General features: G+C 37.6%; 1 protein-coding gene across 3 annotated transcripts in view; it reads right to left on the bottom strand.

Annotated features, from left to right (window-relative positions):
* The window catches only part of LOC138694924 (uncharacterized), a 102,885-nt gene that overhangs the window by 56,868 nt on the left and 19,427 nt on the right, over positions 1 to 26,590 (bottom strand). For 2 of the 3 annotated variants that reach the window (XM_069819118.1, XM_069819129.1), the window contains exon 2: positions 11,843 to 12,801. In XM_069819118.1, coding sequence (XP_069675219.1) covers positions 11,843 to 12,801 — 959 coding nt within the window. The remainder of the gene's footprint in view (positions 1 to 11,842; positions 12,802 to 26,590) is intronic. The other variant, XM_069819138.1, reaches the window with a different exon arrangement.

Below are 26,590 nucleotides of genomic sequence, written 5' to 3'. Positions count from 1 at the left end.
TATTTTTTGTGTGTTCAATATTCACTCCTCTGGACCTTATAGATTTATTCCTTTCAACAAAATAGCCAGGGACTGCTGTAATACACAGGCGAGTCTTTAAGTTACAAATTGAAGTAGTAACCTACTTTTTGAAGATACCTGAAGCTTCACCACTAGTTGGCGGTATTATCAAAGTGATTGATGTATGCACAAGTGAAACAAAGAAGCTGCAGTTGTCATATGCTGGCACATCTGCCAAAGTACCACTGTCAAGCAGTATTCTGTTGTGAGATTTTTCTGGGCAAAAAATCTGGCAGCAAAAGATATTCAAAAAGCAATGCCTCCGATATATGGTGGGCACTGTCTGTCATGTCAAGCTATCTACAATAATAGGATGCAGAAGTTCTCTGAAGGGTGAAGAAGTATCAGACAATGAGTCCTTCAGTCAGTGGAGATTGTCATAGAGGCAAATATGCAACAGCTAGTGACTTGATGAAGGGGACAATATGGTAGCTTGGATGATCAGACATGATGATCTTGGGTGCATCATTTCTAGTCAGAGACAAAACTTGCATCAATGCTTGGATCAAGTCACAAAGTGTACATTCATGCAGAGGTGCCGCCATCTTGCAATCACTGATTCTTTCTTTTCTTTCACTTCTGTGTACACCGACAATACTAGCATCTAGTGGTAATAGCTTCAGGTACCTCATTAAAAAATGTAGGTCACTATTTAAATTTGTAACTTATTGACTTTCCCTTGTATTTTGAATATTATGCATATGTCACAAACTTCACAATGTATATTATAATATTTTAATTCTCACCATCCTCTTTAGCAATATGTATGTATTCAATGCCTACCCACTTCACTTTACGTGATTTGGGTTCAGCATATTGCGGATGACAGGACTGTGACCCATTTTCTAGTTGTACACCACTTCGGCGGGCCACACTGTACATCATGTGTATCTGTGGAGAGTTATGTTTCGTGTACTAGGGTGAGTGTATGTGTAAGTGTAGTGTCTGAAATGAGTGATGATGATGAAGATGAGGAAGGGTGAAGGGGAAACCTGGTGCTGGCACGTAGCCTACTCTTGTTGAGTAGCACGAAGGGGGCTGCCAGGTTTAACATCCCCATCCGACAGACGACAAATGCCGTCTCTTCATATGCACTGCGGAAAGATTTGGGATTTAACCCAGACATATTGGTGCAAAATCTAGTGATTAGAAGTTATGCACCACCATCTCTCCTAATCCCGAGGTAGAAATTTTACATGAAAATTTCTGACCCCACCGGGAATCAATCCCGAACCAGCCAGTCTGGAGGCAGACATGCTACCACAGAGCTAAGTCGGCAATATTATTGCATGTATCTAATCTTGATCATGTGACTGTTTTATTCCTAGATTCATTTTAAAATATTAAATGTTATGTTTTATTTAACGACGCTCGCAACTGCAGAGGTTATATCAGCGTCGCCGGATGTGCCAGAATTTTGTCCCTTAGGAGTTCATTTTAAAATGATAGTGAATGCAGAAATGGTGACAAGTGAATATGACTCTCAGAATTCTTATAACTGAAACATTCTTGAAATGAAGATTATGATTTTAATTTTGACGAAGATAACATAATAAATGTTATGGTCTGTATCACTCATAAAATGTATGATTTTTAATAATGTAACTATAATGAATGCACAAACGAAGTTATCGTCTAACCTCTAACCTGTAACAATATAATGTGTTGTTTACTTCCCTAGTACAATGCATTTTATTATAGGATGTTACATGCCCAATCTACGTCAAACACCCATTACGAAATGTTGGCTCCACCCCAAAGACAGATTTGTTCTTGCAGTACAACTAATCGCCAATTGTAGGCACACACAGATTGCAGCTATCAGCAGTTGTTATCTGTTACGATTAGTAGTGACTAACCAGTCAGCTTTTGTTGAAATGTGTTTGGAAACTTGATATGGAAGGCAGTATCTCCACTCTGATCCCTATTCTAGGATTGGCAAGAATTTCGTATCTGCTATAGACCTATGTCATCTGTGTATCTTAAGACACATGTTTGTACGTTGTTACAGGTACATTGTGTAGAATAAGGATAACCAATGTTAACTTATAATTCAGGAAGTTCGTTTTCACTGAAAGGAAACTTTTTTTGTTATTTTTCGTATTCCGCCTTTCCAATGGTTTAAAGAAGTATTTTTAACTCAGGCCAAGATGCATCACTGAACAAATATTCATCTTGACAGATAAGAAACTTGATATCGTGATACAGTGTATATGGTACAGTACCAAGTCTTTGTAAGACATATGGTAAGATGATCTCTGATACAACAGCACTCAGCCTTCAGAACTGTTACCAACTTCAGATAAATTTACACGACACAGATCCACCATAAAAAAAGTAATATATTCTTAGCAATTATACAGGGTGGAAGTGAAATAACCCTGCAGATTTTCAGAGCGAAAAGCTCATGTTGCATGTGACAAAAAAGTGTAATATCATATTGGTGGAAAGTTTATAGTTTTCTCTGAAAAAAAATTTTTTCCAAATGTTTAACACTCCCTTATTCGATAACTTTTTTTTTTCGTTGTTGGTAACTCTATAGCATCTATTAGTGCTTTATGGTTGTGCTCACAGATGGAGTTACTTGTCAACAATGTGCCGCTGAAACGTGTGTTCAGGTTACTGCCCAGCGACAGTCCTGATGTATTTTATATTTTGATGATTGGCTAATTAATATTCACCGAGAGCCTAGCCCGGGAATCGAACCCGGGACCTCCAGATCTGTAAGCCAGCATGCTGACCAATAGACCAAAGAGGCAGTCAAATATCAATAGAAAATCTAATAAAGAATCATTTATTCCTCAGGAGTATTTCAACAGTTTTCATATAAATTTAATTTAAAAACTACTGAAAGATGCAATAGGTTGCAATATTGTAGCCAGAGAGGGAGGTGGGAGGTATTCACCTAGGGAGACAGACCTGAGTTCGTTGACCTCTTACATCTGTATTACGAGAAGAAAGAGGAATGTGTTACCGGCAATGTTACCAGACTGCTGAAACTTCGAACTTAATTTTCTAATTAACCGTTCATTTAACCACAAAACGTAATATAAGTTTTCTATTCATTTAAGTGTACCCTATTGTCTCTTTGATTGTTTCACTTCCACCCTGTATACAAAAATAGGAAAACTGAGCTTCTAGATGAAGACTGTAGTACACCTATATTTCAAGCAAGGTCAATAATATTCTCTTATCCCAGCTAACATAAAAGACAGTTAACTTTGCAAAGTCAGTAGGCCCTAAAGCAGAAAATACTACATACCAAAATAGTTGAATGGCTCAGAATTTACACTGACGACTCTTACAAAATCTAAAACAAGGCATGCTAGTACATACAATTACTTGATGCTAGTTCTATAATCTTTGTTGCAGAGTTACTGGTCATGTTAGCAAGCACTGAAACATGTATTACACAACTCCAGAATACAAATATAAACAGTACTATCATCACCAGCACTTTGCTGGCAAGCATTGGAGTTTGGTGGCCTGGTTATGGTCACAGAATAGAGTCTCATTTCATTTCTTTCGTAGTCGTCTAAGGATCTTCTTTCTCTTGGTATCACATCATCAGTTGGAGCCAATGTGTGAAGTCCATTCTTTCAAAATGTTTACAATTTAATCAAAAACTACTTGGCTTTTTGAGGGTGAGACCTGCGATGGATCCTTAACTGGCCCACTGTATGCCCTGTAGGGCCTATATGTGATGATGAACTTCCAAGTCATACAGATAACCTAGGTGGTAATTCGTGAATCCGATACTGAGAGGTCGGCCATCCTGTCTCAGCCCTGACAAAGTCAGCTCCCATCCTCAGATGAGTACCTGATAACCCCCAGGGCTCAAAATCCTAAAATAATGTTATAAATTTCAATCAAAGACACAACTATCTGCTAGATATAATGCTGCCAAAATTATCAAAAACTACAAAACAAAATCCAAAAACTAAAGAACACTTTCAAAAAGCCAAAATAGAAAAGCGTAAAATCAATAACCTAAATAAGAAAATGAAAGATAATAATCTCATACATACATGTTAAAGCTGATAAGAATAATGCAATAATCATCATGAAAAAATAAAAGCAGATAGTTGTGTCTTTGATTGAAATTTATAACATTATTTTATGACATTACTAGACACATCTGAAATATAAAATGAATTGCAAATTGCTCAAAATCCTGCCAAGGCTACATCCCAGCCTATTTGTAACTATCAGTACTCCGAGGAAAACCATTTGTTTACTTTGTCCACCACAAAATTCATCATGACCTAAATGGGGTTCGAACCCAGGCCATCTAGATGGAAGACCAGCCACAGACATGCGTAATCAGAAGTTGTGTATTAGAGTTAAATAGGTGTTGAGCCAGTTCTTTCACTATGTCTTGTTATTTATGTTCAAAACTGAGCAGAAAATAACTCTCATACAGTATAATACGTTTCTGCTGTCCATCTCGTTTACAAATGAACTATGCCTGATTACAATACATGTAAGTTGGTCTTGGCAAAATATTACACAATTTCAGTCTGATGTGAATTGTCTGAACAGAATGGTTTTTTGTAAAATTTACAAATTTCTCTCTCATAAGAGATGTTATGTTCAAGATATTTAAAAGTAGTCGACCTCGTTAGCGTAGTTGGTAGTGCGCTGGCCTTCTGCGCTCAAGGTTGCGGGTTCGATCCCTGCCCAGGTCGACAGCATTTAAGGGTGCTATGCATAAACATTTCGCTAGCCCGCATTACGAGCATGCTAAACTAGCCCCGGCTATCGACTGATTACTTGTACAGGATTCATATCATATCATATCGCTAACACTGGTTTATGAATACGAAAAACGTTAGTTCGCTGATCATCCACTGGAAGCCCGAGCTAAGAATGTGTATGAATGTGGCCTTAAGTGTGTTTAAATGCGATAGGCTCATGTCACTAGATTTATTGGCATGTAAATGATATAACCTCTACAGTTGCGAGCGTCGTTAAATAAACTATAATTTAAAATTTTATTTAAAAATGTTTACAGTACTTGTTTCAATATATTGCTTCTAATAGCTTTCTTGTCCAGAAAGTCTTCGATTTTTTTTATAGATGTTTATAGTCCAAAAAACATAAAGACTTTTTAAAGAAATTACAGAGGCCTAAAAGAACACGTGCAAAAAGTGTTACAACTTAAAGGAGAATCCTTTTTCGGCATAGCTAATCGGCATCGCCTTAACCAGCCGCCTTCCTAGGAAGAGGCCCGTGCCCCAAGCGGACATTATGGACTGAACCTGAACTTGAACCAATTCCCTAAGTCCATCCATCTGTCATTTCAAAAAACTTGATAACCTGTAAACAAGCAATGTCTATTTAGCAATTTTCACGTTACACCACTGCGTTTTTCTTTTCTTCAAGTTGTAAAGGTTATAACAGTGCCATAGGCAACACAGAGATGATAAATACCAGTACAACTTTGTCCAGTGTCATTGTAGTTTGTTGACATTAGGTTAAGTACACCATAAATGGCTTGTGTTAATTGACTTGATGTGGTACCATTTTCTCTTAATATTTGAGTTAGTTTGTTTCTGTTAAATCTTATCTTTTTTATATCAATATGCTAAGTGTGTTTCACTGTTACAGATTGTATGCTCTTCAATCAATAATTTAAAGTAAAATATCTATTGATGCAAGATCGACCTTGCCTTGATCCTTTCTGTTCTGCACCCATACTGCTCTGAAAAATATGCCAAGTTAATTTCCATAATAATTTCATGAATTGCATAACCTGTGTTGAGAAGACTGATGTTTATTCATTTTTCACAACTTCACATGTCTCTCTTTCTGTGAACACAGATATTAATGATCCTTTTTTTTTCAGCTATCTGGGATTTCTACTTCATTCCAAATATATTATTAAAAACAATTAAATAAAAAACTGAACTTCTCTCCACTATATTTGAATACAATGCCCGCATCACCTAGGAAGTTTCATCCTTGGAACTAGTTTTAATGCCTTGTTAATTTTTCAATGGACAGGGTTTCTGTATACCAGTTGGAAGAGAGTTCAATGTTTGTATTATTTGACCATGTTTTTTTTTTTTTTTTTTTTTCCACTGCTGTGGAGTAACGAATAGTATGTCTGACTGTGAAGCAAGCAGGTCCGAGTTCAAATCCTGGTTGAGTTTTTCCTCAATCCCTTAAGAGCAAGTGCTGGATAACTTTTGGCGCTGGACACTGGACTCATTTTGCTGGCATTATCACCTTCATCTCACTCAGATGCTAGATAACTAGCTATAGCAGTTGATAAAGCGTCGTAAAAATAAAAAATCTCGGCTTTTGGGCATAACTATGTTCTTATTTGACTCCGAATCAGCAATGTTGTTGAAACAAACATCATAGATGAGATCAGATACATGTACAAGTCAACGAAAGCACTGGAAAAATATAGGCCTATAGGCTACATTACACTGAATCCCCTCAATATTTGTAGACTATATTTGGAAATGAACGAACTGTCCTACCAATTAAAAAAAAAAAGGACTAAATTATAAGAAAACCAAAACAGCAATCAAAGAAACAGAAGATAAAGAGATAAAAAAATAGATAAACACAAGACAAAAACAAAATCAAGAATCTCTAACTGGAAGAAGACACAAAAACACATGATTATTTCACAAAAGCCTGTGACCAATTAAATTACAAACTTACTGTATGACACCTATTTAAACACTGTAAACGAATTCCTCAATAGAATGTAAATGGCAACAAAAATATGTAGGCTAGTTATGAAGAAAACCTCCTCTAATGTAGAGAACAATTCAGGAAATAAAAAAGGACTATATCTAGCAGGCCCATTGTAAAAAGTTAGGAGGTTAATAACTTAGGCCAATATCAAGGCACTGGAAAACAATAGGCTACTAGTTTATAAGCCACATTCACAGGTATTTTAACCACTCCATAACTCTGGACAACAGAATAGCGCTCAGCAGAAATATAAAATACAACCATTTCCAAACTTAAACCTCAGTAAAAACAAGTGAAAGAATTACCTAGATGCATCAATAATTAGAATAATAGTGGATGCCAAATCTAAGGAATCGTGTAGGACTATTTTCAAAAAACTACAAATAATGCCCATGGCTTGACAGTATATTTTTTCATCAATAAACTTCCTCGTATGTAGTCGTGAAAACTCTGTATGTAATTAATTCAACAATTCATAGCATAAATACTAGTCAAAAAATTTACTTTCATACTCCATTGGCAAGTCTATCATACTATCAAAAAGGAGTGCATTATATGGCAATAAAATAGCCACCTTATGGATATAAAAAATCAAACTCAAAACATATGATTATTTTGAGCCAAATTAAAGAAGTGCCTAATTTCTCACATCTTCGATTCTGTAGGTGAATTCATGACATTCAACAATGCTCTATGAATATTTCTGTCTTATATTAAGTATTCATACTAAAACTTCGTGTTGTACTAGTAGACTATATTGTAAAACTCTTCTCTATATATTTCAACTAGACTGTGACTGCAATTAAGACTTTATAATACTATTAAGAATTTTTTTTTTCATTTGACATTTCCATATTCTAGCTGTGAAGCAATATACGAATACCATGTAATGTAAATAAATATGGGTATCGCAAAGGATCTAAACTTACTCATAAAATGGAACCATTTTAGTTTTATTTTGTGTCATTGTTATACAATTACAAAGGAAACGTACGAGGTCTAATGTTTGGGAAATGGAATTAGAATGATTTTTAAAATATGTGAATGACATGGTACAAACCCACATTTTTTTACAACATACTGCAATTTCACAAGATAATAAAATGGCATTTGTGGACAGTTTGATTTCACTAACAAATAGTGTCATTTCCTTAGCATGTGGGTATATCAACAGAATTGTTTTATTCTTAAAAAAAACTCATTAAAGTCTCCAATTAATTTCTGATTCTCGAATTCATGAATTTCAGCTAACAAAAATATTGTAGAAATTATGTAAATTACAATCGACAAGATAAGTTACCTAATATCAACAAAAACAAAAATTTTATTCTTTAAAGGCTAAGAAATACCCCTGTAGACCTACTGTAGAACAAATAAACAAGGTCATCTATTATGGTTACAAAATATTCTAGACAAAGAAATGGCATGTTACTTAAGTAAGTTTAATTAACTTTATTAGGCCTATACTGCAAAACAAAAACATTTAATAAACGCAAGAAAAAAACGAAAATTGGAATTGGGCAAAGCTATACCAATGCTAAAATTTGTAGGCCTCTAAATTCTGGACTGTAACAAAAGAAGGAGAAATTAAACATTCTGAACGAGTTTTGAGAAAACTGCAAGACAAAGACGTATGGATAAGAAAGATAATGATGACAGTCGCCAGACAAAAAAATTAAAATTAACACAGCAATAATGGAAAGGACATAATAAAAGAATGGCGACAGTTCATCAAACACAATTAATAACCAATTCGAAATCTGTTGGTGTTGAAAATAACTTATTAGGGCGCCACGAAAATGGCTTGAGGAAAACTCTAAATGTCAAAACTTTTGCGATCAGAAGTAAGCCTAAGGCACTACCTCAGACTGATATTTATAATTTTGTAGTGGACAAAATGACAAAGGCAAATACTTCGAAGTCTTCCCCTTCCTTTTTATTTGTATTTGTATTTATTTACATTCCATGGTAATCGTACATCGCTTCACAGCTAGAATATGGAGCATGTCAAACGAAAAAAAAAAATCTTAATAGTACTATGAAGTCTTAATTATAGTTACAATCTAGTTGAAATATATACAGAAGAATTTTACAATATAGTCTACTAGTACAACACAAAGTTTTATATAGTACCAATACTTAATACAACACAGAAATATTCATAAAGAGTTGTTGAATGGTATGAATTCACCTACAGAATTGAAGGCGTAAGAAATTAAGTAGGCTATTTCTTTAATTTGCCCTAAATAATCTTACGTTTTGAGTTTCATTTTCTATATCCATAGGGAGGCTATTAAACATTTTTACTGCCATATAACGCACTCCTTTTTGACAACACGATAGACTTGCCAATGTCATTTCTGACGCGTATTTATACTATGAACTGTTGAATTAGTTACAAAGTTTTCACGATTACATACGAGAAAGTTTATTAATGAAAAAATATATACTGACGACAAGCCATGGGCATTATTTGTAGTTTTTTGAAAATAGTCCTACACGATTCCCTAGAATTGGCACCCACTATTATTCTAATTACTCTTTTTTGTAATAGGAATATGCTGTTACTATCTACGGAATTTCCCTAGAATATTATTCCAAAACTCATTAGCAAGTGGAAGTATACAAATTACGAGCATATTGTTTTTAATGTATTGATATTTACTATCGCTTGCACAGATCTAATAGCAAAACACGCTGAATTTAGTTTAGGAGTAATTTCTTTAATATGATTTTTCCAATTTAACACATTATCGATTCGTAAGTCAAGAAAATTGGTTGTTGTTTCTATTAGGGACCTGTTGCTAATTATTGCGCTTGAAATTTGCGAGGTTGAATTTGGACAGGATTTAAATTGGATTATGTTATTTTTGTTACAATTTAATACTACGGCAATTTATTGGCTGAAAACCAATCACATATTTTGAGGAGAATTGTCTCTGTTGAAGACTGGAATGCCACCAATGCTCGATTTTTGTCGTATCATGATCTCAATGTCTCTGAATTGCATTTGAAGTTAAAAAAAAAGTTAAATAAATACCGTAACTTCAATTGCAATTGACGCAGTGAAGGCCATTACTTAAATGGCATTATAAAATCTTACAATGTGTGACTGGTACGGTTTCACGCTGCTAAGATGTATCTTGACCTCAGCGTAATCATAGCCATAGGATGAAGCATATGGGACATATTACTTGGCTTTCCTCGCCTCTATCATTTCGCTATTGCTGTACCACCATTATTATCATCACCCCATCCTCTCTAATACCTGTGCATTAAATAAAGATTTGTAATTCATATAAATGTCGATATGGTTTACCTACGTTCACATTCAGACCAAAGTGCTCCTCTGTTAAAAGGTCCTTGGGCCTGACAAGATAGTAGCCACGAGCTGAGGTCTGTGGAACAGGTTTCCTCCGAATATTTTGATTTCTAAGTCACTGAATATTCGATCTTGCTATAAACCACTCTAGGGACTGATGTCTGATTTGTGTTACGGTATTTCATGATGAAATGAAATTGAGAGATGATATAACATACACATGTATTAAAAATGACGTACATCTGGAAAAATAAATAGGTGAATTTTCGTAAGGTCGAGGATCATTAACAAATTATATTTGGTTTGTTCAAGCTTTTGGTATGCCTTGCATGTACGTTTTTTGGTAGACAGGTACGAAAATACATTTACCCTGGGCCGAAGAAAGAATTGCGTATCCGCTTAGTGCAACATAATCGTGGTAGCTCTAGGCTACGTGATGATTTCTTGTGAAAATGTCTGAGAAAATCATATAAGAAACGAAGGTTTTTGGGTAGTGATTATATTTAGAGTGTTGTCCTAGAATTTTGGGGTTATTTTCAATATTTTTTTTTTCGGCGAAACTAGCTCACGGAAAGTTCACGGGAAAATCCGTTTGTTTTTTTGTTGGAGATTCAGTTAAATATTTATGGAGCGGTCGCAGTAGGGTATTTTTTCGTGGTTCTCTCGTTTCCCCATATTAGACATTACATCATCCCGTCAACATTTCTCCATTTTGTCATCATTAGCATTACTCGAACGCCGGCTGGCGACGCACGGAGGGGGCTGGCCTAGGGACGAGTGGGGTTGCTTGCTCGAAATCTGAGTACGCAGCGAACTTTGGGCCGTGTCTCAAAGCTCAAGTCCATACTACACACTAGTGACTAGCAACTAGATGACTTGTAAACTACACACTAGGGAGCTTTGGAAATGTATGCTTGAAACATGGCCTTCTTCATACATTATTTTTCTAAAAACCATGACATCACGGTGCAGCACTAAATTAAGAAGGCAGTGTCCTAATGCAGTTTCATTACGAATTATGTCGAAAAGATAAGGGCTTAATATATTACAATAATGTTTAAAACATTGTACAGAAGGTACAAACAATGCCAGTGTTCAAAGTTAACGTGTTATTCTACATTATATTTACATTATTTCACTTCCAAAGCATTTTCAGATTTCATAACCCCAATTGCTGATAAGGTATCCATGTTACTTTAGTGAACTAGTCAACAATCAAGCAAGCATTTTCGTTTACTAGCTACTACGGTCTTGATTGCTATGCACTATGTAGCTTTGGATCATAACTTCTGACGTCATATCCTGCTATTTAGTCAACAATCTAGTTCACTTCAGCTGAAAATGTAGCTTTGAGACACGGCCTTAGTATAGTCAGCCAGTGTGGGTTTGGGAATGTGCCTAGATTGAGGTTTAGCGCAATAAATCTTTAAAGGTCGCACTGCTGGGTAGTAGTGCCTCCTTCTGAAATTCCATTCCAAGCATCGACCAACCCGCCATCTTTCCCAAATAAAGAACTGCAACTGCAATCGACAAAATGAGGGCTATTGCGTAACCAGAAACATAAAGGTTGGTAAGGTCTCGGTACAGTATGTACGCTCATGCACAGACCAAGGTCAGATTTCACAGAGCTCCGCTGTTAGATGTGACGTGAGCTTAGCCACAAGGCAGGGCCGATGACGCATGGCGAGGTTCCCTTTATTACACATCGCCCTCACTGGAATTGGGGTTCTGTGGCTGGCTCATTACCTGGTACGCATCCGCCGCGTCCTCCCGCTCCATGCGCAGTAGCTCGAGCTCCTCCTGGTCTATCTCCTCCTCCACAGCCGTCGAGTCGCTCGCGCCCACTTTGTTGCGGCGCCTCGCCGCCCCCGCTCCGCCTCCCGCCGCCGCCGGCTGGCCCACGGGAGGTACATGATGGTTCATCTCGTGCACCGTAAGGCTCTGCTTGATATCGGCTGTGAAATTGCAGAGAGCACACCGATAAGCCCCGTCCCCTGTATGATTCTTGTAATGGCGATCCAAATTCCACTTATAAGGCGTGCGAAAATCACACAGATCGCACTTTATCATAGGCATTGAATGATACTTCACATGTTTCGTATATCGCGCTTTCATATGCGTCACATAGTTACACTTACTGCAGCGGTAGAATTTCTTTTTCAGATGAGCCGTACGCTCGTGTTTCAGCACTTCACTGGGATTCGAACTCGTAAACGGGCACAAAGAACACTCTTGCACGTCCCCGGCACTGATCTTGACACTTGTATTCTCACTTAACAACTTCGGTTCTGCGATCTTCTTCTGCAATTGTTTTGCACTGACTGCAGAAGCACTGTTCCATGTTTTAGGTTTCTGAGCTTCAGCCTTCTTTTTCCTAAGACCTGCAGATCCCTTCCCGATCACGTGAACCATATGCACGTGACGCTGCAGCTTTTGGCTGTGCTTCGACGCGTACAAGCAGCTGGGGCATTCGTATACTTTGATCTTCTCCCCATGCTCGTCCTTGAGATGGTACAGGTAGGAGCGCGGGTTCTGAGTATAGTATGTACAATGCGTGCAGGTGTAGTTGCGCTTAATCTTGCACTGGGGCAAGTCAGACTCATCTTCGCTCTCTTCGTAAATTGGATCCCCGCTCATCACACTCCTCACCACGAGGTTGTCTCCGCTACGATGTACCATCGAAGGCGCAGACATTGTGATTACATCTGGAAATAAAGAAACTGCATTAAAATTTATATTTTATCCCTTATTTACGAAAAAAAAAACCTTGGTATTAAATCACAAAGTCAGTAAACATTCTTACAACGCAGTCTCACTAATGACTAGTTCTCACTTTTACTTCGCAGAACAATAATTAAATTACGATAGAAGAGATAAGGCTTTTAAATTAGGAACGCGCTACGTAATTCTCTCGCAAACGAGTTTCGATCTCACGACAGTAGAACGGACGCTCTGTCGTCCTCAACTCTCGAGACCAGCAACAGCAGATATCGATCCCTGGTCGATACGACCGTGGAGGTGACACGGCAGCACAACTAGACTACAAGCTGGTTCTTGCCTCCGGTAGCCAAACCGTGTTCCTAAAATACTGCAAGACACGATCGCTGTATCCAGTCCGTCCGAAACATAAACGAAAGAGACTTAGCGTCCTACTTGACTTCATTCCTAGAATTCTCCCTTCAACTGTTTTTAATCCAAAAGAAACGTAGTACGCAACAGCAACCTCTAGATAATTTTAGTTTTTCAGATACTTATCCAGCTGTTCTTTTTATTTACGAGTGGATAATATTACCTTTTGAGTAATTTAAAAAGAACACCTTGCTACAAATAACATCGGTATTGGCAAAAATAAACGTAAAACCAGCTTTCCAAAATAGAAAATAATGAACGGCATTAGAGTGTTTAAATATTTAATTATACCTCACAGAGACTAAAGTATTCAGGAAGACCTGGCATTACGTAGATGTTACAAGTAACATCGCCGATGGCGTGAGCTATTGGATTGTGTAAGAAAATGTTCAGAGTGGACGTGAATACAACCGTGCGGTATGCAGGAAGCGACGTTTCCATTGAAGTGGTAAATTTTAAATGTAGTAAATGCTAGAAAGGCCTAATAGCATGTTCCCCTGCACCATGAAGAACTTGCCGCAATATATCGGCATTAATAAAACATAATTAAACATTAAATTGGTATTAACACAAACAATAGGACAACTGAATACATAAAAATTAATTATTACCATAAGAAGAGAACAAAGATCTGCCAGAAGATGAAACCAACCGTAATAGGACTGAATGTTGTAGTGGTGGTGATGGTGGTGATTATGGTAATGGTGGTGATGATCACGATTTACCTCAGTCACGACAGTTAGATGGCTTGGTTCTTCAAGTCGGCCACGACAGCTGTTCACAAGGCTTCCCTAAACGTCCAACCTAACACTAATTAACCTTCTTCATTATCTCTGCAGGAAGAGCGTCTTTAGCATTAAAATAACCCCAAGTACGTAAATATGGCCTCCCAGAACGAAACACGGCGCTGCACTACCAGAGGGTTTTATCGCACCTCCTTGGTCGCAACACGACTGGGCCACTACAACAAAGAGATGGTTCAACTCGGCGGCTGCCGCTCTGCAGGTTCCATCGCAGGCAATCAATAGCTGGCTGGCTGCCTCGCCCAGAACCAACCTACCTACACAGCGCGGCCAGCTCTTGGCTGACTTCGCCATAGCTGGCTGGCTGGATGCGCGTGCTTGTTCCAATTTTATCCCGGCGGCCGGCGGGGCGGATGCCTGCCTGGTTAAGATGGCTGCTGCTGTCACCACTGCTGAGGAGTGACGCCGTCCAAAAGCTTTGACCCTTTGGCCCCGTACCAGAGTCTTTGCATCCTACCAGCAATGTAAACCAGAACGGAGAGCATGCTCCTACTTGGCATGTCTCCTATAAACAACCGTCTTCGTTAGCACCGGATAACGAGTGCATCCAATAATAATGAGTTTTCTTGCATCAGAACACGAAGTACGCTGGTCCACTACAGTGGCGGCGCTAGCACTTTTAATTTGGCGGGAGGCATTCGGGTGGGCAACCTTCCTTCCTTCCTTGAGCGCGCATTATTGAAATTGTTATGGGAATAGATTATTAGTCGCTGCGATTGTTTCCAATATTAAATGCTAGTACCAAATGGCATATAATTAGAGACCGGATTTCCATGCACTATCAAATCTTTAAACATGCATGCATTCATGTACAGGGGCATCATTTTATTTTTACTTAAATTTTTATTGTATCTGAGTTTATGAATGTACTTCACTTCCACTTCTACTAATGAAGTTCAACCGTCCTCCGCACAGATCCAAGACCGCATATACAGTCATAGTAGCCTTACGGTCATAGTAAATAGTACGTTCCAAAAATATGTTCGCGTTTTCCAGTGACGAAAGAGCTTTCAATATTGAATCATTTTCGCACAGGTACTGTCGTCCATTTGCCTACGTCGTATCTCGGTTTCCCCCACTGCTTTTATGCGCCAGCTAGTGGCTGGGCTGTCTTAGCTCTTTTCTGAGCACATTAATTTCTGTTAGGAATTGGACGTCTACATAATATTATACAACTGTTTAAAATAACTTAAATAAAAGGGCCCCGTTAAGTAATTAACTGTCACGTGATTTCCTCCCTTTCTACGACCCTGCGACATAACCACTTGGACGGACAGTAGATAGTATGTCTGAGTAATTTTATCTTTTCGGATCGGACAGAAGTGAAAATTGAATTTACAGTACGTAAGGTACTCTTTTATAGAGTATTACAGAAATATTTCAACATGAGTTACTAGTACGATGGACGAAACTGGTAATTGGGATCAGGTGCAATAGTCTATAGTGCGATAATATGCACAAAAGACCTGAAGCCTGTATCGAAATGAACTACCACCATTTTCAATAATGTGTTTAAATGTCCATATTATGATTATTTTTCAATTTAACTTTATTCTCTATATTGTACGCTAATGTGCCGTAGACAGTATAATATACACTGCATAATGAATACGTCCACATGGACAGCTCATTTCGTGAGTAAAAACACTCATTGTTAATACTGTACTGTATGTTGATTAAACAAAAACCTAATGAAAATGATCAAACTCAAAAGCGCGATATTTTCTAGTTTACGTAAATGGATGAACTACTTTTCTTCCCTCCTATACCTAGTAAAGTGATTTGTTTGTATTTTACGCCAGTATCATCGAACTCCAGTCGTGGAAAGGGGTAGCAAACTGCGTTGATCCAAAGGTATATCCAGGTTAATATTAAAAATGTTAGTAAAAATAAAATGATGACCCTGTATTATCATATAACAAAACAAGCATAATGAAGCAAAAAACAGTAAAAAAATATGCACTATCAAAATTAAGGTCTACATTATGTTACATTTTTATTTCATTTTGAAACAATGTACAGAAGAGGAGGCTAGAGCTGTCCTTTCACATATACGACGTGGCTATATCACCAATGGGTATGAACGGGGAAGATAGATTTTAGTCTGAGATGAACTTCCTTCCTGCACATTCATATAATATTAACCATCATTAAACAAACTCTTTTTATGATGTCATTCTTTCCCCTACGCATACCTCACATGTCAGGTCTCGTCTCCTGATTTATGTTAGAACTAATTTTTCAAAATTTTCTTCACTTAAGCTCATACGTTTACTTGAAGCACGTTCTTGAACACAGAAAATATTTCTACGTCACAAGAAGTGACAAGGGCATACTTAAGTGAAGAAATTTTGGACAAAGTGAGGTCGAATTGTTTTTAAATTTCCGTATGACCATGACCCCATCGGGAATCGAACCCGCGACCTTCTGACTTTGCAGCGTTATACTTTAACGTGACATTATCACGCAAAGTACTTACGTCTTTATTACAACAATCACAATAAATTACATCGCCGTTCGTCTTTAGAAATTACTTTCCCTGAATTCATTTTGATAAAAGACCTCTTACTGCAGTTCTAACAGGAGCTATAGCAACACCTTACAATTGGATACAAAAGTTTACTAAATTGCAATTTACAAGCGTGCTGCTTCTGCCTTCCTTTCTTGCAATATTTTGACCTCCGGCTTGTAACGAGCGAGAGTTGGGGTTTGAAAATACCAGTGTAATAAAGAGAGGGTCTAACCCATTCAGACCTCAATTTATATTTTTAAAAAATTGAAAAAAAAAACTGGTCACATAATCATTCTGGGGATCCAAAATTCCCAAATCAAGTCTTCACAGAAAATCAAAATTTGGGGACAATTTTGACCCCTGGGGTCCCAAAATTTTAAATTTTATTTTTAATTCAGATATAGAAATGTTTCAAAAATAATATTCTTCATTTCTATCACACTGAATTTTTTAAAATATTTAAAAGTATCGAAGACATTACAAAAAAGAAAGAAAGAAAAAAAAGAAACAATGTACTCTATAATGAACACCAGACCTGAAGGGGTTAAGTGTAAAGACTAGTTGTCAGGTAGGACGCCACGAAACCATATTACCTTATGGGAATAGATTATTTTTTTCAATAGACAGATAACGTGGAAATATCACATTCTACGAAGCAACAATCATAAAAAGCACTATTATGCAAGTTAACATATATATGCCTTAAAGCCGAAAAAAGGACATAATATGCAATACAGAACTAAAAGTCTGCGCTATTAAACCTAAAACCTTTAAAATATGCATTATTCATAATTTACTCAAAAAAAAAAAAAAAAAGAACAACATGCACGCAAAAAGTACGGTTATTTGGAATTCGTGAGTCATAAAACGAACATTTTCAAAGTTTGAGAAGTATAACAGGCGTATATAGCATAGAAATCCGGGCTCTACATATAAAACATTTTCCATTTCAGCACCACCTACACGAGATGCAATTGAACGCCCTGTATGCGAAATCTTCAAGCTGAATCTTTCTTTGAACATTTAAAAAACTCAATTCTATTCAAAATTAAACGTCCTATTTGCGAAATCTTCAAGCTGAAACGTTCCTTGAACACTTACCGCACACATCCTTCGATTTTTTTTCTAAAGAAATATACCAATACCACTATTTCTACATTCTCACATGTCAGTGACGTCAATTCCATCATTGGTTTTCTTAAAATACGTGACTATTGTACTAAATCAACAAAAAACTTCACCGGTATCTAAAATTAAAAGTCCTATTTGCGAAATGTTCAAGTTACAACTCCCCTTGAACATACAGGCGTCTCTTGCAGACATTAAAGCGAATGCGGTACAAGGCCACGAGTTTCTAGATAGCCTCTCCTCAGACAACAGAACTTTAAGAAGACCAGAAAACCTTGGACTCGTGATTTCAACCGTTACATATCTTCGCTAGACCAGTTTTCGAAATCTTAACGTTGCCTCGTGATATATCTTAAAATATTAAGTACAAAATCACGAAAAAAAAAAATCAATCAATCAATGAAGGAGGAGCTGAAGGAGTTCTTAAAAGATATGCGGTTTTATACGCAAGACGAGAAGGTTACAGATATGTAGTCCTAGTGGTGTAGTGACTACCATTACAGTATCTCCATTCTGAGTTCGAGATTCGGTGAATGTTTTGGATTTTTAATGATGACAAATCTCTTTAGCAATTTTTCTATCTAGGTTTTCGAATGTTAGAAATGAAACGGAACTTGATGTAAATAAAAGAGTATACTAGGGTTGCCAGGTTTTCTGAATGCAAATAAGAGGCAGTTGCAACATTTAAGTCGAGGAATACACCAAATGAGTAAAAAGTGTGGGACACTGCTTGCAGCTTTCTTATTTTTAATTAAATTTTATGAAGAAACTATAATATATAGCCTACAAAGTTATAGGGCAGCGGTCATCAGCACAATGCACCCTCGGGCTAGCGTCTCTTACCCAAATATCACCATTTATACAGTATTATTTTGTAAAAACTGCCTCAAATTATGGTCCCAATGTATGCGTACATAACGAAGATAAATGTTTTCAGTGCATTAAAATTAACACTACTGATAATAAGGGGGCCATGAATTAAATAATTTGTAGACAAACACTTAGCTTAATTCATGGCGCTCTAATTCTTCATGGTGATAAATTGATATACTAAAACATTTCTTTTTGCTTATGTACACATACATTGGGGTAATAAACTTGAAGTAATTTTTTTACTAAATAATAGTTTACAAATAATGAATAAATATAGTTTCTATAAGTCTTGAAACCTGAAGAATCCAAAAAGGAAAAAATAAGTATATGGCGTCATTAAAAAAAGACTACTTGGCACAGCCTTTATAAATGAAAAATCCAGTTTTTGTAAACACGTTCAAAATATTTTATTTGTATTATTCTTAAACTTTTGACATAGTTTCCTCATAAAATTCAAATTAGGAAAGCTACAAGCTGTGTTCCATACCTTTACTCATTTGGTACCGATAATTATAGGGTGTCTCAAAATGAACGGCGGATTTAATAATATGAATAAATGCAACAAATACAGATAACAGATTACATATCAGTCAACCCAACAATAACAAGGCATTCTTGGAACATTGCGCCATTGTATTGTTGTTTATTTTTATGTTATTGGGCTATTTTACGACGCTGTATCAACATCTAGGTTATTTAGCGTCTGAATGATATGAAGGCGATAATGCCAGTGAAATGAGTTCGGGGTCCAGCACCGAAAGTTACCCAGCATTTGCTCGTATTGGGTTGAGGGAAAACCTCGGAAAAAACCTCAACCAGGTAACTTGCCCCAACCGGAATTCGAACCCGGGCCACCTGGTTTCGCAGCCAGACGCGCTGACCGTTACTCCACAGGTGTTGTTGTTGGTTTGGGGGCGCTGTTATCTATTCTGTTATTTGTTTTTGCTGCATCTACTTACATATTAAATCCGGCGTTCTTGTTGGGACACTCTTTATATGAATGAGAAACATGTATACGTTACTATATCAACTACTAGATTATTTAACGCTTATGGACTTGGTGATAGAAGGATGGTATTTGGCGAGATGAGGCCGAGGATTCACCATGGATTACCTAACATTCGCTTTACAATTGGAGGAAATTTAGAGAAAAACCCAACCAGGTAATCAGTTCAAACGGGAAACGAACCCATGCTGAGGGTAGCTTCGGATCAGCAGACAAACGCGCTACTGTCTGATTAACAAAAACTAAAGAGTAATGGAGAATCAAAAATCATTATTATATATTAATAATTTCACTACAAATGCATGTTTACCTTTCATTTTCTAAATTTATAAATAAATGTTGCCACTGGAAGAGATATGAAACAATTGAAAACAAGCACCGTGCGTTAAATCCCATTCTCTTGTGAATAAATGTTTATTTTAATATTAATCATATTTTAATCAAGTTTCAGCTATTTAAAAAATGTTGCGAATCTTAATAACATTACAACACATTTCATTACAGATCTCTTTTGAAAGAATTTAATATTCTTGCAGTGTTCATGGAAATAAAGACATTTCAATAACGGGAATAGAATTGCAGTGTTGAAAGTGTTTCACGAAATCATGAAGTAGCCAACATAAGATCTTCTACAACTGCGTTATCATCCCTTATTCCACGCGCCCCTCTGCTCTCTTCACTTCCCTTTCTGTACCCCATTCTTTATATGACACTACGCTCGCTCCTCCTACGAAATCTAGAGTGCCTCAGGAGCACAGGGTTGCAGCACAATGGACGAGAACGGCCTACTATACTGCTGAAAATGTACTGGTCAGCGTACGTAACACCAAAAACATAAAAAATACAGAATAAGTAACATCATTAATTTCAGGGGGTTATTCTTTGAGATATTGCAATTTTGCTCGTTTTTGCTTCCTTTTGGTGATAAAAATTGCTTTATATGAAACATTTCACAGCGTACATGTGCTGAGGTGCACTCGTTATGAGTGACTAGTTGGCCGGGATCCGACGGAATAAGCGCCGTCTTAAATCACGGATCCCGGCCAACTAGTCACTCATAACGAGTGCACCTCAGCACATGCGTGGACTTCAGTCCTACGTTCATAGACGTCTATGACGTAGTGCAGAGGGCGGCCACTAGAGTGAACCCAAGAGTTGGAACTTAATCTGAGACGATTCTGTCCGACGTCGGGATGGGTATCCGGTGTGGCTTAGTGGACAAAGCATCAGCACGTAGAGCTGAAAACCCGGGTTCAAATCCCGGCGCCGGAGAGAGTTTTTCTCCGTTCCATTATTCTTTCATCGTATGATGACGCAGAATATCTGCATGGAAATATCATATGTACTTCGGTACATTAAAGTAATATATTTCATAGCATGTTTTGAGAAAGCCATTGATTTAATTTCCAATAAGCTCAGTCAATTTAAGAGCAGTATATTATGGTAATAAATTATTGAAAGAATTTTAGTTTTTTTCCTTTAAATGTGCAGAAATTTGATCCAAATAAATGTAACACTTTTCGTCCTGCAAAGGAATTTTACAATGTTACATTTGTTCGGATCAAATTTCTGCATATTTAAAGGACAAAAATGAAATTATTTCAATCATTTATTATCATAACACTCTGCTCTCTTAAATTCACTGAGCGTATTTGGAATTAAATAAATCACTTTCCCAAAACACGCTATGAAATGTTTCATATAAAACAAACAAAATTGTATTAAATGTTTTTATTTGAAATATCTCATATAATAATCCCCTTGAATTAATTACATTACTTACAGCTCGTCCTGTATAAAGCAGTCATGTGCGTTACCTTTCTTTTTGAAAACAAGAAAACGCAGAAAACAGAACAGCGAGAAAAAACGAAATAAGTTTTCCAGTAACAAAATGCAATTTATTTCTCATTAATTCATTATTGACGTACTACATAACACGAGGGTGGATCGGAAAGTAACGCACAATAATAAAAACACGTTTAATAGGTAACTAAAAATAAAAAAAAAAATACACAAATGAACTCGCATCTTTTAGCTACTTTTCTACATAGGCGCCAAGTTTTTCAACATATTTCTCCCATTATGGTACCAGTTTCAGTATATTATGTTCATAGAAGTCCGTTCGGTTGGAGTATAGTCATCTGCGGGCAGTTGATTGCACTTCTGCATCGGTCGCAAAGCGATGGCGGGCCTGGAATTTCTTCAAGGGACCAAACAGATGAAAGTCCGAAGGTCTGGACTGTATGGTGACTGCTGGAGCATCTCCCAACGAAATGTGTTGATTTTCTCACGAACATAAGCCGCAACATGGGTTCGAGCATTGTCATGAAGAAGTTTGACATCGTCAGCATCAATGTTACGGCGTATGTCATGAAGGGCACGACGCAACTTACCACGGAACCGACATTATCTTGGGTGGAGTTTATTACCACGGAACCGACACTACCTTGGGTGGAGTTTATTACCACGGACCCGATATTATCTTGGGTGGAGTTTATTACCACGGAACCGACATTATGTTGGGTCAAGTTTATTACCGCGGAACCGGCATTATCTTGGGTGGAGTTTATTACCGCGGAGCCGACATTATCTTGGGTGGAGTTTATTACCGCGGAGCCGACATTATCTTGGGTGGAGTTTATTATCGCGGAACCGACATTATCTTGGGTGAAGTTTATTACCGCGGAACCGGCATTATCTTGGGTGGAGTTTATTACCGCGGAGCCGACATTATTTTGGGTGGAGTTTATTATCTCGGAACCGACATTATCTTGGCTGAAGTTTATTACCACGGAACCGGCATTATCTTGGCTGGAGTTTATTACCACGGAACCGGCATTATCTTGGGCGGAGTTTATTATCGCGGAACCGACATTATCTTGGGTGAAGTTTATTACCACGGAACCGGCATTATCTTGGGTGAGTTTATTACCACGGAACCGGCATTATCTTGGGTGAGTTTATTACCACGGAACCGGCATTATCTTCGATGGAGTTTATTACCACGGAACCGGCATTACCTTGGGTAGAGTTTATTACCGCATAACCGACATTATCTTGGGTGAAGTTTATTATCGCGGAGCCGACATTATCTTGGGTGGAGTTTATTATCGCGGAACTGACATTATCTTGGGTGCAGTTTATTATCGCGGAACCGACATTATCTTGGGTGCAGTTTATTACCACGGAACCGACATTATCTTGGGTGGAGCGTATTACCACGGAACCGACATTATCTTGGGTGGAGTTTATTACCACGGAACCGACATTACCCTGGGTGGAGTTTATTACCACGGAACCGACATTATCTTGGGTGGAGTTTATTACCACGGAACCGACATTATCTTGGGTGGAATTTATTACCGCGGAACCGACATTATCTTGGGTGAAGTTTATTACCACGGAACCGACATTATCTTGGGTGAGTTTATTACCGCGGAACCGACATTATCTTGGGTGCAGTTTATTACCACGGAACCGACATTATCTTGGGTGAGTTTATTACCGCGGAACCGACATTATCTTGGGTGAAGGTTATTACCACGGAACCGACATTATCTTGGGTGAAGTTTATTATCGCGGAGCCGACATTATCTTGGGTGGAGTTTATTATCGCGGAACTGACATTATCTTGGGTGCAGTTTATTATCGCGGAACCGACATTATCTTGGGTGCAGTTTATTACCACGGAACCGACATTATCTTGGGTGGAGCGTATTACCACGGAACCGACATTATCTTGGGTGGAGTTTATTACCACGGAACCGACATTACCCTGGGTGGAGTTTATTACCACGGAACCGACATTATCTTGGGTGGAGTTTATTACCACGGAACCGACATTATCTTGGGTGGAATTTATTACCGCGGAACCGACATTATCTTGGGTGAAGTTTATTACCACGGAACCGACATTATCTTGGGTGAGTTTATTACCGCGGAACCGACATTATCTTGGGTGCAGTTTATTACCACGGAACCGACATTATCTTGGGTGAGTTTATTACCGCGGAACCGACATTATCTTGGGTGAAGTTTATTACCACGGAACCGACATTATCTTGGGTGGAATTTATTACCGCGGAACCGACATTATCTTGGGTGAAGGTTATTACCACGGAACCGACATTATCTTGGGTGGAGTTTATTACCGCGGAACCGACATTATCTTGGGTGAAGTTTATTACCACGGAACCGGCATTATCTTGGGTGGAGTTTATTACCACGGAACCGACATTATCTTGGGTGAAGTTTATTATCGCGGAACTGATAAAGTCCGTTTGAATAGTGCTAAAATGTCAAGTTTTGTCGAAAGTTAGACATGCGGCGGGCAACAGAAACTCTGCAAGTGCACCTCCGACAAGAAGAAGCCATGGGATGGATCTCTGTTTACGCGGTACAGGCGTTTCGTGGAAAATGGGGGTAGTCAGGCAGAGATGCGCATACCCGCCGCCCGACTGCCTACATGCAGCGCAAGCTTCTCGGTCGATTCCGAAAAACGTCCATCACGACTGTTTCCAACAACTGTTCCAACGCTGGTAGAGGAGTATCGTAAAGGCGTGTATAGACTTGGCGAATGAACAAGAACGAATGTGTTTGCTGGCTGACTCAGTTCGGTGAGAGCCGTCGTTTGCCGGTGCAACAATGAGAATTCACATTCGCTGTGGACGGGACATTTTCACTTTATTGTGATTCACCTAATTGGAATAGATACGACTCTCAGACAAATACAATCCAACTTGTTTAATTCGAAGTTGAAGAAACCATCTAAAAATTCGAATTATCCAAGATTTCGAATTAGACAAGTTTCCAATGTTTTTTTTTTTTACTTTCTACGCCAGAGACATGGCGGCTGGGTAGCTCAGTTGGTAGAGCAGCTGGCTACGGACTGGAAAGTCCGGGGTTCGATCCCAGGTGGTGATAGGATTTTTTCTCATTGCCAAACTTTCAGAACGGCCCCGAGGTTCACTCAGCCTCCTATAAAATTGAGTACCGGGTCTTTCCCGGGGGTAAAAGGAGGTTAGAGCGTGGTGCCGACCTCATTCTAGTGCCGAGGTCATGGAAAGCATGGGGCTCTACCTCCATGCCCCCCCCCCCAAGTGCCTTCATGGCATGTTACGGGGATACCTTTACCTTTTACCTTAAGCCAGAGACATTTTGATTTAAATATAGCCTACAAATGTTTTTCGAAAGGAACTGTCCAAACCAACCAACAGCAGATGTTTTGGACCCAAAATATATAATGAATTATTTAGAGCTTACCCTGAGCTAAGTACACTTAACACACACAGATTTAAGAAACAAAGCTAATTGAGTTAAAAATTGATAGTATAATATTTATGTACTTTTGTATTTTCAATTTTTGTATATAGACCCTATTATTACATGCTGTATTATTTTACCATTTACTAATGTTATTGTGCTCAATGAACTCTCTTAATTTTGTGATATATTTTGTATAACTGATCTGAACTGCGCCCGAGCACGAGCTTCTGCTCTTTCGGGCTGCAATGCCTAATGTAGCTCAAGTGTTAAGTATTAAATAAATAAATAAATAAATAAATAAATAAATAAATAAACAAATGAATGAATAAATAAATAAAAATAAAAAAATTATGGTGCCCCCATGGTAATCTTGTACAAAAGAAATGCAATACAATAACAAAAGTTATAATTCAATATTTTGTACAACATTGTTAAAATATGGAACATTCCTAGTTTTTTTTAACGTTGAGACATGTGTTAATTTTTTGCATTTAATATTCGAGCAAAATTTTTCGATTTTATTGAGCAAATGGAAAACTGTTTCACTCACATTCTGTCGTTCTTCAACACAGGACCTTAATTCCTGGATGTGATCCATGGCCTGGACGATTGTAGGCAATGGTTTCAAGGGATGTTCTGGCCCTTCATCTGAAGACAGGGCGACAGTCTGCTTCCACTATATTGCGGGTTGATTTTCGTAATTTTGGAACTGAATTTCGTTACATTTCACTTCGAATTATAATTAAAAAAAAATCGAATTACATACGAGTTTTTAACATTGCGTTATATAGGAATATAGGAATGTCAAGGGACCGCACAAAAAATTCGAATGAATCACGATTTCGAATTAAAAACGTTCGAATTATAAAATTTCGATTGTAATTATTATTATTATTATTATTATTATTATTATTATTATTATTATTATTATTAAAATACAGGTTATTTACTAAAAGTGTGATAAGCTTACATGTGTTGTTTTTTAGCATTTAATCTTGCAGCAAAAGTCTTCGAGTTTATTGAGCAAATGGAAAAATGTTTCACTCACATTCTGTCGTTCTTCAACATAGCACATTAATTTCTGGATGTGATCCACGGTTGGGCAATTGTAGGCAATTGTTTCACGGGATGTTCTGGCCCTTCTTCATCTGAAGACAGGGCACAGTCTGCTTCCGCTATATTGCGGGTTGATTTTCGTAATTTTAGAAATGAATTTCGTTAGATTTCACTTCGAGTTATAAAAAAAATCGACTCACAGACGAGTTTTTAACATTGCGTTACATAGGAATGCTCAAGGAACCGCATAAAAATTAGAATGAATCACAATTTCGAATTAAAAACGTTCGAATTATAGAATTTCGAATGCATAACTTATGGTATATTTCTTTTTATTATTATTATTATTATTATTATTATTATTATTATTATTATTATTATTGTTGTTTAACATAAAAGGGTAGAGGAATTGATATAAAAACGGACTTTTATTTAGAATATTTATTTAAATGCCTGCCGGACGCAAAGTAAATTTAGAAAATAGAAGGGCATGTCCAGGAAACGCCAGATGGTTGGTCATCTTAATAATACAGAATGATTCAAAAGGATTCTGTGAAATGCTAGGTGGTGAAAAAAAATGACTATTTGGAACATAAAATATAAATAACTCTTTTTAATACGGCATTGTTTCAGAGATATAACATTCTCACAGGAGTAGGCTACGTACCGATACCGGGTATCCCCTTCTCCCGTCCTCATCTTCATCATCACCACTCATTCCA

Source organism: Periplaneta americana, chromosome 1 (assembly GCF_040183065.1).
Source record: "Periplaneta americana isolate PAMFEO1 chromosome 1, P.americana_PAMFEO1_priV1, whole genome shotgun sequence".
Classification (NCBI taxonomy): Eukaryota; Metazoa; Arthropoda; class Insecta; order Blattodea; family Blattidae; genus Periplaneta; species Periplaneta americana.
Note: the sequence above shows the minus strand (reverse complement) of the source record. Positions and strands in the feature narration are given on the sequence as shown.